Genomic DNA, 17500 nt, shown 5'->3' on the forward strand with positions numbered 1-17500 from the left:
AATAATACACCACACAACAAAAGGTCTATCGCGTGCAGTAAGCAACCTCTCTCACTAACTCACACACAAAGCATTTGTATTTGTACTTCTCTTTTTATCACAACAGATTTCTCTGCGTGTGTGAAATTCGGGCTGCTCTTCCCAGGGAAAGCGCGTCGCTACACTACAGCGCCACCCCCCTTTTTTTGTTGTTGTTGTTGTTGTATTTTTTCCTGCGTGCAGTTTTATTTGTTTTTCCTATCGAAGTGGATTTTTCGACAGAATTTTGACAGGGACAACCGTTTTTATTGCCGTGGGTTCTTTTACGTGCGCTAAGTACATGCTGCGCACGTGACCTCGGTTTATCGTCTTATCCGAATGACTAGCGTCCAGACCACCACTCAAGGTCTAGTAAAGGGGGACTGAGAAAATATCGGCGGCTTAGCCGTGATTCGAACCAGCGCGCTCAGATTCTCTCGCTTCCTAAGCGGACGCGTGTTACCTCTAGGCCACCCTTCTCAGCAACCAAGAAACATGATTATACATCCCCCCCCCCCCCACCCCACCCGCGAACACCTTCTTCTTCTTCTTCTTTGTTTGTGGGCTGCAACTCCCACGTTCACTCGTATGCACACTAGTGGGCTTTTACGTGTATGACCGTTTTTACCCCGCCATGTAGGCAGCCATACTCCGTTTTCGGGGGTGTACATGCTGGGTATGTTCTTCTTTCTATAACCCACCGAACGCTGACATGGATTGCAGGATCTTTAACGTGCGTATTTGATCTTCTGCTTACATATACACATGAAGGGGGTTCAGGCACTAGCAGGTCTGCACATATGTTGACCTGGGAGATCGTAAAAATCTCCACCCTTCACCCACCAGGCGCCGTCACCGTGATTCGAACCCGGGACCCTCAGATTGACAGTCCAACGCTTTAACCACTCGGCTATTGCGCCCGAACACCGAATGGCAAAGGGTGACAGAAGAAGTGTGTTTCAAAAGAAATTTAAAAAAAAACAACGAATACCTGGGAGGAAAAAAGGTATGTACTGAATGTCAATCACTAACCAATTACGATAACTTATTCACAAAAAAAAAGAAAAAAAAGTAAACGGCGAAATGGAATGCGCTTCACACACACAAAAAAACAGGTTTCACATCGTCAAGCTCTGAAAGGCGAAGCTCTGGGCCTTGATCTTGATTCAGAGGATGGTAGGGGGGTGTGGTGGAGGCGTGGAGAGAGAGAGGACGACCATAAAGACGAACGGAGACAACTGGATAGATAAGAAGGATACTGTTCGACAAGGAAGATTGAAAAGCGGTTTGTTCAGGAAGCGATATTGAAAGCGATGACTGTTGTATTCAGATTTAGTTGAAGGTGAGGAGGAGTTATCAGGAAGCATGTGTGTGTGTGTGTGTGTGTGTGTGTGTGTGTGTGTGTGTGGAGGGGGAGGGACGGGGTGAGGGGGGGTGTATGTTCGCGTATTTAATTGTGCGTGCGTGCGTGTGTGTGTGTGTGTGTGTGTGTGTGTGTGTGTGTGAGTGAGTGTCTGTCAATGTGTCTGTATGTGCGTGTCTCGCATTGCACTGCATCCATATACATACACACGTGCGCGGGCACGTCACCACGCGTGACCTTATTTCACCAACCTAGTGAACACAACACACGCACATAGATATCCACACATAGCCAAGAATGTAACAAACATTACACACACACACACACACACACACACACACACACACACACACACACACCGGCACACACACACACACACACACACACACACACACACACACACACTATCCCATTCCATCTCAACCCACTCACCACCTACAATCTTATCCAACCCACACCCGCCACCCCTAACCCTCACACCACCTCCATCCTTCCACACCCCTATCCACCCCCACCCCCACCATCCAACACCATGTCCCGCCACCCCCTCCCCCCTCCTTCCCCCTTCCAGCCTCACCCCCCCCTCCCCCCCCCCCCCCCCACCCACCCACACACACAGCAGACTGAAATCATCTTTCTTCAAACGCACGCACGCACATCTGCAGTAGTAGTTTTGTTGTTCTTGTTTCGGGGGGTGGGGAAAAAAAAGTTTCAATATTCTCTCCACAGAAGACCAAGACGAAGAGATTATTATTCACGTCAGTGAATGAGGCGCCTCTTCAAAGAACGAAGAAATGATTCTATCAAACAGCAGCGTTTCTGAAGCCCCCCCCCCCCCCCCCCCCCCCCCCCCCCCGCGCCACCTCCCCCCCCACACACACACAAACACATCCCCACCCCCCACCCCAACCCCCCTCAGTGCCATTTTCCTTACAAGTGAATTTCCAAAAACAGTGACAGTGAAAAAGGAAGAATTTTCAATGTGAGCGTACGTGAGAGAGAGAGAGAGAGAGAGAGAGAGAGAGAGAGAGTGTGTGTGTGTGTGTGTGTGTGCGCGCGCGTGCACGTGTGCATGCGTGTGCGTGCATGTGTGTGGTGTGTGTGTGTGTGTGTGTGTGTGTGTGTGTGTGTGTGTGCGAGCGCGCGCGAGAGAGTAATATATATACTGCTATTGTATCTTGGTGTGGGTGCCGTTGTGTGTGTGTGTGTGTGTGTGTGTGTGTGTGTGTTAGAAAAGAAGAGATTCAGAGACAGACACAAAGACAAAGAAAGCCAGAGACACAGCAGAGAGACTGCGACAAATTTAGACAGACAAGACAGGGACGGACAGACATACAGACAGACAGACAGAGGGACAAACCGGTGAGACGTAAAACAGACAAGAGACCGACATACCCTGCGTGTACGTGCACGTTTGCACGCGCGTACGTGCGTGCGTGCGTGTTGGTATGAGTCCGTGCTGTCTTGAAACAATGCTGAAAACAATATTGACCGCTTCTCTTTTCTCCCCGTGTGTGTGTATGTATGTATGTATGTATGTTGTTGTTGGTTTATATATATATATATTTTTATTTTATGGGAAGCCATTCCGAAATGCCAAAGGGTCTGACACATACGTTCACTTTTTTTTTTCTTCAGAAGTTCCGATATCACACCTAACAAAAAACTTCAATGAACACAGGAAGATAATAAAAAAAGAGAGGGGGAGGGGGGGGGGTGAGGACTTCGGAGATGAGGGGAGAGGGTGGTGGTGGAGGGGCTGGAAACAAAACAAAAAAAACAAAAACAAACAAACAAAAAAACCGAAAAAAACAACTACGAAAAAGTAGTAGCAGAAAAGAAAGTCGTGAAGAAAAGTAACAAGAGAGAAAGAAAGACTAAGATGAAAGGGAGAGAAAAAAAAAGAAAGAAAGGGGAAGTAAAAAATCAGAACAAAAAAATAGACAAAGGGGTGGGGGAGGGGAAGGCGTGGGTGGGGTGGGTTGGGGGCGGCGGGGCATGAAGCTTAAAAATAAATGCTCTGTCAAATTAATACGGAATTAAATGTGTTAAGCAATAACCTTTCTGTTTAAAGTTCAGTCAGAATGCAAAAAAAAACAAAAAAAAAACACAAAAAAACAAAACAAAAAAACTGGGCAATTTGAAAGTTTGAAGCGGGTTGCAACCTTCCAATAGCTTATGTGATATACTGACTTCTTTTTTTTTTCTTTTTTTTTTTTACCAAAGATTTCAAGGGCTGAGACTGAAAGCGACGAAGGAGGCAGAGAAGTGTTTGTCCTGGCAGCTTTAAGGCGAAAAGTTTCCGTAACATTTTATTTGTATTTGTATTTTATTTCTTTTTATCACAACAGATTTCTCTGTGTGAAATTCGGGCTGCTCTCCCCGGGGAAAGCGCGTCGCTACACTACAGCGCCACCCTTTTTTTTCTTAAAAAATTTTTTTTTTCCTGCGTGCAGTTTTATTTGTTCTTCCTATCGAAGTGGATTTTTCAACGGAATTCTGCCAGAAACAACCTTTTTGTTGCCGTGGGTTCTTTTACGTGCTCTGAGTGCATGCTGCACACGGGACCTCGGTTTATCGTCTCATCCGAATGACTAGCGTCCACACAGACCACCACTCAAGATCTAGTGAATGGGGAGAAAATATCGGCGGCTGAGCCGTGATTCGAACCAGCGCGCTCATAATCATTCTCTCGCTTCTTAGGTGGACGCGTTACCTCTAGGCTATAACTCCACTTTTACGTTCATGGAGACCAGGGATTCGAACCCAGACCCTCACGGACGTTATATCAGTCCAGATAAGAGTCTTTACCATCCTGGCATCTTTCTCCCTATGCAGGATATCATGGAGACATTTGCACTGTCTCTTTAGGATGCCCAGTTCAAAGGCGGGTATCAAGCTCACGCGCGTGCGTGCGTGCGTGCGTGCGTGCGCGTGTGTGCAGTCATACACGTGCGCTTGCTCGCGCACTCACATACTGATACATTAATATTCTTGATCGATTGATTGATGTGGATACTTATATAGCGCCTATCCTCGGTCAGAGACCAAGCTCTAAGCGCTTTACATACACGGGGACATTTGCACTACAGGCTGCCTACCTGTGGTTAGAGCCGACTGACGGCTATCACTTGGCGCTCATCATTCGTTTCCCGTGTCATTCAATCAGATTTCAGACGCACACACATACACACCCAGACAGACATGTAACATTTTACGTGTATGACCGGTTTTTTTTTGTTTTGTTTTTTTTTTTTATTTACCCCATGTAGGCAGCCATACTCCGTTTTCGGGGGTGTGCATGCTGGGTATATTCTTTCCATAACCCACCGAACGCTGACATGGATTATAGGATCTTTAACGTGCGTATTTGATCTTCTGCGAGCGCATACACACGAAGGGGGTTCAGGCACTAGCAGGTCTGCACATATGTTGACCTGGGAGATCGGAAAAATCTCCACCCTTTACCCACCAGGTGCACCGAGATTCGAACCCAGGACCCTCAGATTGAAAGTCCAGCACTTTAACCATTCGGCTATTGCACCCGTCTTCTTCTTCTTCTTCTTCTTCTGCGTTTGTGGGCTGCAACTCCCACGTTCACTTGTAAGTACACGAGTGGGCTTTTACGTGTTTGACCGTTTTTACCCCGCCATGTAGGCAACCATACTCCGCTTTCGGGGGTATATCAATATTCAAATCTTACTGTTGTTTTTATTCAGATTTCCTTTAAGAACATTTGAAAAAAAAAAAAAAATAGTGAGCACTGCAACAGACTTCTCGCTACAGTTCACACATCCATTTGAATGTATTATTCTAAAAAAAAAAAAAAAAAAAAAAAGATGCTAACACGCATAGGCATGATATATATCATTAGGTTGTTTCTCCCTCACATGCAAGTAATTTGAATTATGAAATCATCTAAATTCTCGCTACAGTTCACACATCCATTTGAATGTATTATTCTAAAAAAAAAAATCAGAAAATTAAAAAAAAAAAAAAGATGCTAACACGCATACACATGATATACCATTAGGCTGTTTCTCCGCTCACATGCAAGTAATTTGAATCCTGGAAGACATCTGAAGTGCTTTTTCTCGTTCTCTTTTACCATTGAAAACTTTAAAATGCCCTCTGTGCTCGAAACCACAGCAGAAAGCGCTCGCGGTCAATAATGTAACGCTTGTCTTACTTTAGTATCTTTCCTGTTCGCTTTTTGGTTGGCTGTTTTGTGTGTGTGTGTGTGTGTGTGTTCTTTTTTGGGTTGTTTTTTTTACTCCAACTTTACTCTCTCTCTCTCTCTCTCTCTCTCCCGTTTGTGGAGGGACAGGGAATTAATTAAACAGCGGTGTTGAAAACGATACACCGCCTGATTTTAAAAAAAAATCTTTCTTCGCAACAACTGCCAACCTATTTTCACACACACACACACACCAACCATCACCACCACCACCACCACCACTACCCACCAGGTCTTCTATTACATTTTTTTTTTTTTTTTTGGCTTCTTTCTCTTTCGCTTACTTTTGAACGTCTTCCCTCTTATCTAGTTCCTTTCCGCGATGAAATTCTGCAGAGAAGTTTGGTGAGGAATGTGATGTGATTAACATTTAAACACTACCTTATATTGTTCCCTTTCTTCTGATTCTTATATATATATATATATATATATATATATATATATCCTATTCTTTTCTGTCTCTTGGAGGGGGGGGGGGGGTTGCTATCTCTCTCTCTCTCTCTCTCTCTCTCTCTCTCTCTCTCTCTCTTTCTCTCTCTCCTGTTTGTGGAGGGACAGGGAATTAATTAAACAGCGGTGTTGAAAACGATACACTGCCTGAACTTCTTTTTTTCTTTCTTCCTCGCAACAACTGCCAACCTATTTTCTTACACACACACACACACACACACACACACACCACCACCACCACCACCACCACCACCCACCAGGTCTTCTATTACATTTTTTTGTTGTTGCTTCTTTCTCTTTCGCTTACTTTTGAATGTCTTCCCTCTTATCTAGTTACTTTCCGCGAGGAAATTCTGCAGAGAAGTTTGGTGAGGAAGTGATTAACATTTAAACACTACCTTATATTGTTCCCTTTCTTCTAATTCTTATATATATATATATATATATATATATATATGTGTGTGTGTGTGTGTGTGTGTGTGTGTGTGTGTGTGTGTGTGTGTGTATACATATGTATATGTGCATAACTACATGCATGTCTATGAATGCGTAATGTGTGTGCGTGTGTTTACGTAAGTTTGTGCCTGCCTATGTGTGCGTATGTGTTAGGGTAGCTGTTAGATACACATGTATGTTAAAATATATGCATGCAGCGTGTGTGTGTGTGTGTGTGTGTGTGTGTGTGTGTGTGTGTGTAGTCACATTTTGGTGTGTGTATGTAACATAGATATAATGTTTTATGTTCACAAAAGCGTTTTTGTAAAGCACCTAGAGCAGATTTCTGGATAGTGTGCTATGTAAGTATCCATTATTATATATATATATATATATATATATATATATTGTCGCTCTCTCTCTCTCTCTCTCTCTCTCTCTCTCTCTCTCTCTCTCTCTCTCTCTCTGTGAATGAATGAATTATTTACACGCTGTAGTTGGAACCAACTATGGAAACTTCCCCCAAAGAGTTGTGCCACGTACCCCCTCCCCCACCCCCCTGCCTCCACCCGCCCCCTCCAACGTCTACCCCCCAACTACCCCTCCCTCTCTTTCTCTGTGGAAACTGCCACAGACACTTGTGAAGAGGAGGAGGAGACACCAAAGACAAAGACAAAGAAGAAGAAGAGGAGGAGGAGACACCAAAGACAAAGACAAAGAAGAAGAAGAGGAGGAGGAGACACCAAAGACAAAGACAAAGAAGAAGAAGAGGAGGAGGAGACACCAAAGACAAAGAAAAAGAAGAGGAGGAGGAGACACCAAAGACAAAGACAAAGAAGAAGAAGAGGAGGAGGAGACACCAAAGACAAAGACAAAGAAGAAGAGGAGGAGGAGACACCAAAGACAAAGAAGAAGGAGGAGGAGGAGACACCAAAGATAAAGAAGAAGAGGAGGAGGAGGAGACACCAAAGACAAAGACAAAGAAGAAGAGGAGGAGGAGGAGACACCAAAGGCAAAGACAAAGAAGAAGAAGAGGAGGAGGAGTGTGTGTGCGTGTGGTGTGTGTGTATGGTGTGTGTGTGTGTGTGTGTGTGTGTGTGTGTGTGTGTGTGTGATCCAGCTCCCTTGACATGGGCAGATGGCCTGGCTCAATTAAACTTCTTGTTCTTGTTATTGTTCTCTGTCTGTCTGTCTGTCTGTCTGTCTGTCTCTCTCGATGTTTGTTCATTACACACTTTCCCATTGTGATTCAGCCCCTTTGACATGGGCAGATAGACTGGTTCAATTAAATTTCTTGCTCTGTTCTTATTCATTCTCTCTCTCTCTCTCTCTCTCTCTCTCTCTCTCTCTCTCTCTCTCCCCTCTCTCTCCCCCTCTCTCCAAGGCCGATGGCACAATAAACATTTCGAGTTCCCTTCCCAACCTTACCCTCTCTATCTCTCCAACACACACACACACACACACACACACACACACACACACACACACACACACACACACACACACCCTCCACCCCACCCCCCACTCTCTCTCTCTCCATGTGTCGTAGTCGGTTATCCAGGTAATTATCCATTCCCACTCCCTCTCTCCTACAAACCAGGCTTTTCGCCAGCACTCTCTAAGCCCTGTTAAATAGTTATTTCAGGATTTATATGTACTTTAGTACATGTTTGTACTGATATGATGTGTGTCGATGTTACATGCGTAAATATTCATTGTATGATTTATATGTACTTTGTTTTCTGTGTACTGTCCAAACCTTTGGAGACGAACGACTGAAAACAAGGCATATTATCTCCCTGTCACATGTACTTTGAGCTAAGGACAAAGTACCAAAGTGTCGCAAATCTATTAGTTAATGTTGTTTTTAATGTTGTTTTACATCTGGTTTTGTTTTTCCCTTTCTGTTCCATTTTATCTGTTTTGTACCATTTTTGTTCTGATTAGCACCTACTAGGTCACTAGAGCTTTTCAGCTAATGACGTTCAACATTTCAGTGTTCAGTCCCTAAACCCTCCACATTTCACTATGGTTCTCATTGTTGTCGTCCTCCACCGGGACCCCATTCAGTCATCATCAGTTGGATCGACCCAACAACAACAACAGCAACAACAGCAGCAATAGAAAGAAAGAAGAAGAAGAATATAACAATCATAACTATAATAATGATATAACAATGATAATGTACATTTGTACTGCGCTTACTATGCGACTCTACTATGCGCCTTTAACAACACACAAACTAGGAATAAGAAACAGGAATAAGATTTGAAAAAAAGAGAGAAAAAAAAGATTAGATACAAACTCGCTAACCATTTCAAAAACATAACATCACTCCCTCCTAGCACCTTAACCCTCACATGAACACATCCACACACACACACACACACACACACACACACACACACACACACACACACACAGTGGAGTGATGGCCCAGAGGTAACGCGTCCGCCTAGGAAGCGAGAGAATCTGAACAGGCTGGTTCGAATCACGGCTCAGCCGCCGATATTTTCTCCCCCTCCACTAGACCTAGAGTGGTGGTCTGGACGCTAGTCATTCGGATGAGACGATAAACCGAGGTCCCGTGTACAGCATGCACTTAGCGCACGTAAAAGAACCCACGGCAACAAAAAAGGGTTGTTCCTGGCAAAATTCTGTAGAAAAATCCGCTTCGATAGGAAAAACAAATAAAACTGCACGCAGGAAAAAATACCCAAAAAAATTGGGTGGCGCCGTAGTGTAGCGACGCGCTCTCCCTGGGGAGAGCAGCCCGAATTTCACACAGAGAAATCTGTTGTGATAAAAAGAAATACAAATACAGATACACATACACAAAGACGGTTTGGGGGAGAGAATGTTCTATTACAATTTAGCCAACTTCGGCTCCAGGTACCGGGTTCAAATCCCACACTGGTCAAGATATTCTGTCCTTACAGCTTCCTCATTGCCCAACCCGCTTGTCCATTCACGTGAATGCCACCTTGGGTGGGTGGTCTGGAGCCTTGTCTTTCGGGCAGGGGGTTAAACATGCGTCAATCGCGATGCCTGCGATTAAAGCCTGTGAAAGAACTTGATGTTGATGATGATGATGATGATGATGATAATTATGAGTACTTACTCTTGCGCCTATCCTCTGTCGTAGACCAAGCTCTAAGCGCTTTACAAGTCATTTGCACAACAGGCTGTCAACCTGGGTAGAGCCGACTGACAGCTGCCGTATTTGGGCGCTCGTCATTCGTTTCCTGTGTCCCTCAATCAGGTTTCAGTCACACACACACACACATACACACTCATACAGACATGCAACATTTTACTGTATGAACGCTTTGTTCAATTACCCTGCCATGTAGACAGCGATACTCCGTTTTCGGGGGGTGTGTGCATGCTGGGTATGTTCTTGCTTCTATAACCCACCGAAAGCTGACATGGATTACAGGATATTTAATGTGCGTATTTGATCTTCTGCGTGCGTATACACACCAGAGGGGTTCAGGCACTAACAGGTCTGCACATAATTGACCTGGGATATCTGGAAAAAAAAAATCTCCACCTTTTACCCACCAGGCGCCGTTACCGAGATTCGAACACCGGGACCCTCAGATTGAAAAGCCCAAATGCTTTAACCACTCGGCTATTGCTTGTGGCTAGAGATCTTTCCTGATAAAAAAAAAAAACCCACCATATTGGGAAAAGCAATTGGGTGTGTCAAAAAACAACAACAACGAAAACCAAAAAAGAAAACAAACAAAAAAACAAAACAAAAAACAAAAACAACAACAAACAAACAAACAAAAAACAACAACAACCCAAAAACAAAAAAACAAAAAACACACAAAAAAACACGAACAGACAGAAAAAGAAGAGGGGGAAAAAAAAGTTAACATGACGAATCGAAACGGAAAGAACACAAAGCAACGCCATGCTGATAAGACACGCCCTCCATTGAAGAAGGGAAAATAATTTCCTCACACACCTTTTGTGGGTGGGTGGGTGCGTGCGCGCATGCGTGCGTGTGTGTGTGTGCGTGCGTGCGTGCGTGTGTGTGTGCTGACAGGAAAGTGACACTAAACAAAGCTTCGTTTTACACGTCACCTGTGTCAGGAAGGTTTACCACTCCTCAGTCTATTGATTAGCAGAGGATCGGAAGATGTTGGGACAAAAGAAAACAGGAAGGGAAAGAGGATGTGGAGAAGTACCATCATGATGACAGTGGTGGTGGCGGTGGTGGTGGCGGCGGTGGTGGTGGTGGTGGTGGTGGCGAGGGAGAAAGGTGGAACGATGGTACAGACGCTCAGCTGCCTTATTCTTCTTCTTCTTCTGCGTTCGTGGGCTGCAACTCCCACGTTCACTCGCATGTACACGAGTGGGCTTTTATGTGCATGACCGTTTTTACCCCACCATGTAGACAGTCAAACTCCGCTTTGGGGGTGGGGGGGGTGTATGCTGGGTATGTTCTTGCTTCCATAACCCACCGAACGCTGACATGGATTACAGGATCTTTAACGTGCGTATTTGATCTGCATGCGTTTACACACGAAGGGGGTTCAGGCACTAGCAGGTCTGCACATATGTTGACCTGGGAGATCGTAAAAATCTTCACCCTTTACCCACCAGGCGCCGTCACCGTGATTCGAACCCAGGTCTCTCAGACTGAAAGTCCAACGCTTTAACGACTCGGATATTGTGCCAATACAGAGAGTCCGTGGAGGGTGGAGGGTTCCAATCCCGCTGTCGCCCTTTCCCTCCCAAGTTTGACTGACTGGAAAATCATCAAAACTGAGCATCTAGTCTTTTAGGATGAGACGATAAACCGAGCTCCCGTGTGCAGCACGCACTTGGCAACACTGAAAAAAAGAACCCATGGCAACGAGAGTGTTGTCCTCTGGCAAAAATTATGTAAAATGAAATCCGCTCTGATAGGTACACAAAATGTATAACCATGCGCTCAAGGCCTGACTAAGCGCGTTGGGTTACGCTGCTGGTCAGGCATCTGCCTAGCAGATGTGGTGTAGCGTATATGGATTTGTCCGAACGCAGTAACGCCTCCTTGAGAAACTGGAACTGAAACTAAAAACAATGGGTGGCGCTTATCAAATGTAGGAGGAAGTTGAAAATCAACTGGAATGATGATGGTTAAAATGACGACGACGGTAATACTGAGCATGAGAACGGAGGGGCGGGGATGACGGGAGGGGGTGGGGGTGGGGGGGCGTGTACCGCAACACTAATACCCGTGATAACAAAAATTAAACTATGATGATGATGATGATGATAATAATAATAATAACAAGAGAGGCAAGGCCTTCAAGACTCACTTGTGATAAATTACGTCCCCTAGCATTAATTACAGAGTAATTTCCCTTTTTTTACTATCAGCACCAAAACGTTTGCAAAATAGATAAAAATTCCATGCTTAGCAAAAGAAGTTCCTGTTTGAACAAAAAATGATAACAATGACTCCTCTTGTTGTTGTGCCAAGTTTAGAGAATGCAAAAATATAAATATAACAGTAAATGCAGTTTGCATATAATTAGGCTTCATTATTTTTTTTTTTGTGCCCATCCCAGAGGTGCAATATTGTTTTAAACAAGATGACTGGAAAGAAGTGAATTTTTCCTATTTTTATGCCAAATTTGGTGTCAACTGACAAAGTATTTGCAAAGAAAATGTCAATGTTAAAGTTTACCACGGACACACACACACACACACACACACACACACACACAGAGACAACTGAACACCGGGTAAAAACATATACTCACTTTTGTTTACACAAGTGAGTCAAAAACGACGACTATGATGACAACGACGAGGCTGTCGAACACTGAGGTCAAGTGATTAAGATGCGATAAAAAAATATTAAATTTTTTTTTTTTTTTAAACAAAAAAAACCCAACAGCAACAACAAACAAACAACAACAATGCATGACATGATGATGATTCTGATGATGATGATGAAGACAACGGCAATGTTTCTGCCGACGTTGACGATGGTAACGACCATGGTGATTAGGATGTGACAGCAAACATAATGATGCTGACGATGACGATGATAATGACAATATAATGACAATGTTTATGATGATGATGATGGTGGTGGAGGTGGTGGTGATAATGACGGTGTTGATGATGATGACACTGTTGATAAGGATGGTGGTGGTGGTAGTGGTCGTCGTCGTCGTCGATAATGACGATGTTGATGATAACAATGATGACAAAGCTGACGATGATGACAATGACGATGAAGACACTGATGACGAGGATGAGGATGACGAGGATGATTACGACGACGATGATGATGGTGGTGGTGGTGGTCGTCGTCGTGACAATGACGATGCTGATGACGACAGTAATGACAAAGCTGACGATGGTGACAGTGACGATAAAGACAATGATGACGAGGATGACGAGGATGACGATGATGATGATGATGGTGGTGGTGGTGGTCATAACAATAATGATGATGACGATGATAATGACAATGTTGACAATAACGATGATGATATTGATGAGGATGAGGATGACGACGAACGACGACGTGTGTTTTCAGTTCACAGGTTTCATCACCTTCACCTGGCGACTGGGCGAGGTCATGTGTAAAGGGGTGCACTACCTGCAGAACGTCTCCATCATCTGCTCCGTCCTCAACCTCACCGGCCTCAGCCTGGAAAGGTGAGTAGTGGGGGGCGGGGGGGGGAGAGAAAGGGGGCGGGGGTGGGGGGTGGGGGGCACAGAGAGAGCAGGGGGCGGGGGTGTAGACAGGGGGGGGGGGAAGAGACAAAGGGGAACGAGAGAGAGACAGAGAGAGAGAGAGAGAGAGAGAGAGAGAGGCAGAGGAGAAACAGGAAGAAGAGACAGAGGCAGAGACAAATGGAGGGAGTGTGGGGGGGGGGGGGGGGGGGGGCGTCTTCGTGTGTGGCCTGTGTGTGATCCGAGTTCATCTCTCTGTCTCTGTCTCTCTCTGTCTCTGTTTCTCTCTGTCTCTCTCAAACGCACGCACACACACACACACACACACACACACACACACACACATATACATATATATATATATTTGTGTGTGTGTGCGCGCGCGCGCGCATATGTGGCTGACAGTGTACTTGTTAAGACTGTCGCATCCAATCCGCCCCCCCACCCCCACACACACACCCAGCCCATCCATCCTCTGTGTGCATACATGCGTGCGAGTGTGCACTGTATATGTGTACGTGCGCGCGCGCGCGTACGTGCGACAGTTCTAGAATAATATAAACACTGGTTCGTTCACACACACACACACACACACACACACACACACACACACACACACACACACACACACACACGGTTGAATCGAGGGTAATGGAGTAAGCAAGGCAATGATTTTTTTTCCAACTCATCCAGCCTTCGAAGGGGAAACATTGAAATAAAACACCAATGGTAAAATCGAGAGAGAGAGAGAGACAGACAGACAGACAGAAAGACAGATAGACAGACAGACAGACAGATACAGATACAGAGACAGAAAGACAGATAAAGAGAGAGAGAGAGGCAGATGAGACAGATATACAGAGAAATAAACAGGAATGGACAGACATACAAACGAAAGGTCTCTTTCTACGCTATGTGTGTGTGTGTGTGTGTGTGTGCGCGCGCGCGCGCGTGCGTGCGTGTCGTTGTGTGTGTATGTGTGTGTGGTTGTGTGTGTGTGTGTGTGTGTGTGTGTGTGTGTGTGTGTCTGTGTGTCTGTGTGTGTGTGTGTGTGGTTGTGTGTGTCTGTCTGTATGTGGTTGTGTGTGCGTGCGTGCGTGCGTGTGTGTGTGTGTGTGTCTGTCCATCTGTTAATGGGTTAGTGTAGGTCATTAGCGTTCCGAGTTCTCTGTCTCACTCGATATCTCACACTGAGGTGTGCCGTTCACATGCAAATCCGCTGTAACGATACAACGATCGAACTAAATGCCACCCTTAGGGGATTCCATTCATGTGGGCGTGTTTTGCGCCGATGGTTGATTTGATTTTAAAGCTAGGGGGAGCGGAGGGTGTGTGTGTGTGTGTGTGTGTGTGTGTGTGTGTGTGTGTGTGTGTGTGTATGGAGGGGGTGGGGGGGGACGTGACAGCGCTGGTAATCTTCCCACTATCATTTTACTTCCACGATCCTGTGGGACAGAAATAGTGTGTGTGTGTGTGTGTGTGTGTGAAGGAAAATTGTTTATCATGCGTTTCTCTTTAGAGAGGGACCACTCCCTATTTTGCTTACCAAAAGGAAAAAAAAAGAAAAAAAAGGGGGCCTGGATCATCAGCTTCTGGGGTGATTATGGGGTTGGCCTACCGTCTTAGTTGTCGATATGAAATGAATGGGGTGTGTGTGGGGGGAGGAGAAGGGGGGGGCGGTTGGCGCAGATTATTCCTTAAATCACCCGTTGTTACGTTGTTGTTTTTCTTAATTCTTTATTTTTTTTTTAAGTTTATTTTCGTAATGGATGGCCTGCCACGTCTGTGCTTCTTACATCCTGTATCGATGATAACTATACTCACTCACTCTCACCCACTTTTTTCGATCTCTCGCATTCGCATTCTCTCTCTCTCTCTCTCTCTCTCTCTCTCTCTCAAACACACACACACACACACACACACACACACACACACACACACACACACACACACACAGAGGCAAGCAGACAGACAGAGAAGGAAAACAAGACACTCAAACAGCATTTGTATAAAATTCAGAAAGAGAGGGACAAAAAGAGAGAAGGTAGTGACAGACACAGGACATTTGGGTTGAAGGTATTTGGGTTGAAGGTAGAAACGGACATTTGGGTTGAAGGTAGAAACAGACAGTTGGGTTGAAGGTAGAAACGGACATTTGGGTTGAAGGTAGAAACAGACATTTGGGTTGAAGGTAGAAACGGACATTTGGGTTGAAGGTAGAAACAGACAGTTGGGTTGAAGGTAGAAACGGACATTTGGGTTGAAGGTAGAAACAGACATTTGGGTTGAAGGTAGAAACGGACATTTGGGTTGAAGGTAGAAACAGACAGTTGGGTTGAAGGTAGAAACGGACAATTGGGTTTAAGGTAGAAACGGACATTTGGGCTGAAGGTAGAAACAGACATTTGGGTTGAAGGTAGAAACGGACATTTGAGTTGAAGGTAGAAACAGACATTTGGGTTGAAGGTAGAAACAGACATTTGGGTTGAAGGTAGAAACGGACATTTGGGTTGAGGGTGGAAACAGACATAGGTAGAAACGAACATTTGAGTTGAAGGTAGAAACAGACATTTGGGTTGAAGGTAGAAACAGACATTTGGGTTGAAGGTAGAAACGGACATTTGGGTTGAGGGTGGAAACAGACATTTGGGTTGAAGGTAGAAACAGACATTTGGGTTGAAGGTAGAAACGGACAATTGGGTTTAAGGTAGAAACGGACATTAGGGTTGAAGGTAGAAACAGACATTTGGGTTGAAGGTAGAAATGGACATTAGGGTTGAAGGTAGAAACAGACATTTGGGTTGAAGGTAGAAACGGACATTAGGGTTGAAGGTAGAAACAGACATTTGGGTTGAAGGTAGAAACAGACATTTGGGTTGAAGGTAGAAACAGACATTTGGATTGAAGGTAGAAACAGACATTTGGGTTGAAGGTAGAAACAGACATTTGGGTTGAAGGTAGAAACAGACATTTGGATTGAAGGTAGAAACAGACATTTGGGTTGAAGGTAGAAACAGACAGTTGGGTTGAAGGTAGAAACAGACATTTGGGTTTAAGGACGTTATACATAAAATCTACACAAGAACCCGTTGATTTTGTTGTTTGGGATTTTGTTTTTCCTTTTCCCGTGTAATCAGCACCCAGACATAAACTGAGTTCCCGACATAAAATAATCAATCCCAGAACCCCAACCACAATTGGTATTTCGCTCTTCAACTGCTGGTATCATGCCCATTCCCGGCCCGTGCCCCCCATGTTGAGTTCAGTGCTCAAACCGCGCAAGACTTCCTTCATTAACTCTCTCCATACGAACGGCGAAAGAGACGACTTTAACAGCGTTTTACCCCAGTTACCATCATCAAAATATTGCAAGCGGAAGGCTCTTACACTGAAGAGGTGAATGTTGACAAAGAATACCACAATTCTGACGACGGAAGCTAAATGTTGGGTCATTCAGACACCCACTGGACATCCGAGGGGTCTGTGTAGAGGAGAAGAGAGGACTGGCGGTACTGAGTGAGTTAATAGAACTTCGACAAAAACTTGTAACCGAACACCAGTTGTTCAATCACAACCTAATCTCAAAAAAAGAAAGAAAAAAAAGAAAGAAAAACGTTTCATATTCGTCTGCAATGTGGAGGATTCTTACTCGCGAAACAGACTTCTGTTGTTGTTTTTCAGAAAGCATAATACTATGTATTCTATTACACTGTCACTAGTTTCTGTCGTCTATTCAATGTACATTTTCGTGCTGGACTTCCAGTGCTCGAAACGTGTGATGATATGTCGCGCTAAAACAGACATACGAAATATGTGGTAGCAGAAATTAATCCGAAAGTACTTTCAAATCAATCCTATCTGCCACGTGGAACAGGTTTTACTCGTTGAGAGTGGGTGCTGTTTACAAACGAATGCTCAGTCCCCAATACAATCAAGCTAAGAGCTTCTAATTTTCTTCTTCTTTTTTTAAAACATTTCTCTAATTCCTTTTTGATAAGTTAACATTTTACAACAACAAGAACAACATCTTCAAGGACACTGATAAAGAAAAAGAAAAAAGAAAACTTGTATAAACAGACTTACAGACAGATACAGCCAAGCAGATGGATTATACATAAGTTGGTTATCATCGAGGAATATTATCATTCATTTCTTAAATCTTACGCAAGCTGTCAGGGAATACAAACTGTCAAGTATCTCAGAGTATGTTCACAGTTAGCTACAAGCTTCTAAGTACAAGTATCGACCAGTCAGTCATAAAAAGTACCGAAAACGGGGAGAGGGAGAGAGAGATAGAGAGAGGG

General features: G+C 44.5%; 1 protein-coding gene across 1 annotated transcript in view; it reads left to right on the plus strand.

The window, feature by feature from the left end:
* LOC143280344 (cholecystokinin receptor-like) overlaps nucleotides 1–17500 on the plus strand; it is a 171445-nt gene that overhangs the window by 63478 nt on the left and 90467 nt on the right. The window contains exon 2 of the mRNA XM_076584979.1: nucleotides 13057–13178. Coding sequence (XP_076441094.1) covers nucleotides 13057–13178 — 122 coding nt within the window. The remainder of the gene's footprint in view (nucleotides 1–13056; nucleotides 13179–17500) is intronic.

The sequence above is a fragment of the Babylonia areolata genome, chromosome 3 (assembly GCF_041734735.1).
Source record: "Babylonia areolata isolate BAREFJ2019XMU chromosome 3, ASM4173473v1, whole genome shotgun sequence".
Lineage (NCBI taxonomy): Eukaryota > Metazoa > Mollusca > Gastropoda > Neogastropoda > Buccinidae > Babylonia > Babylonia areolata.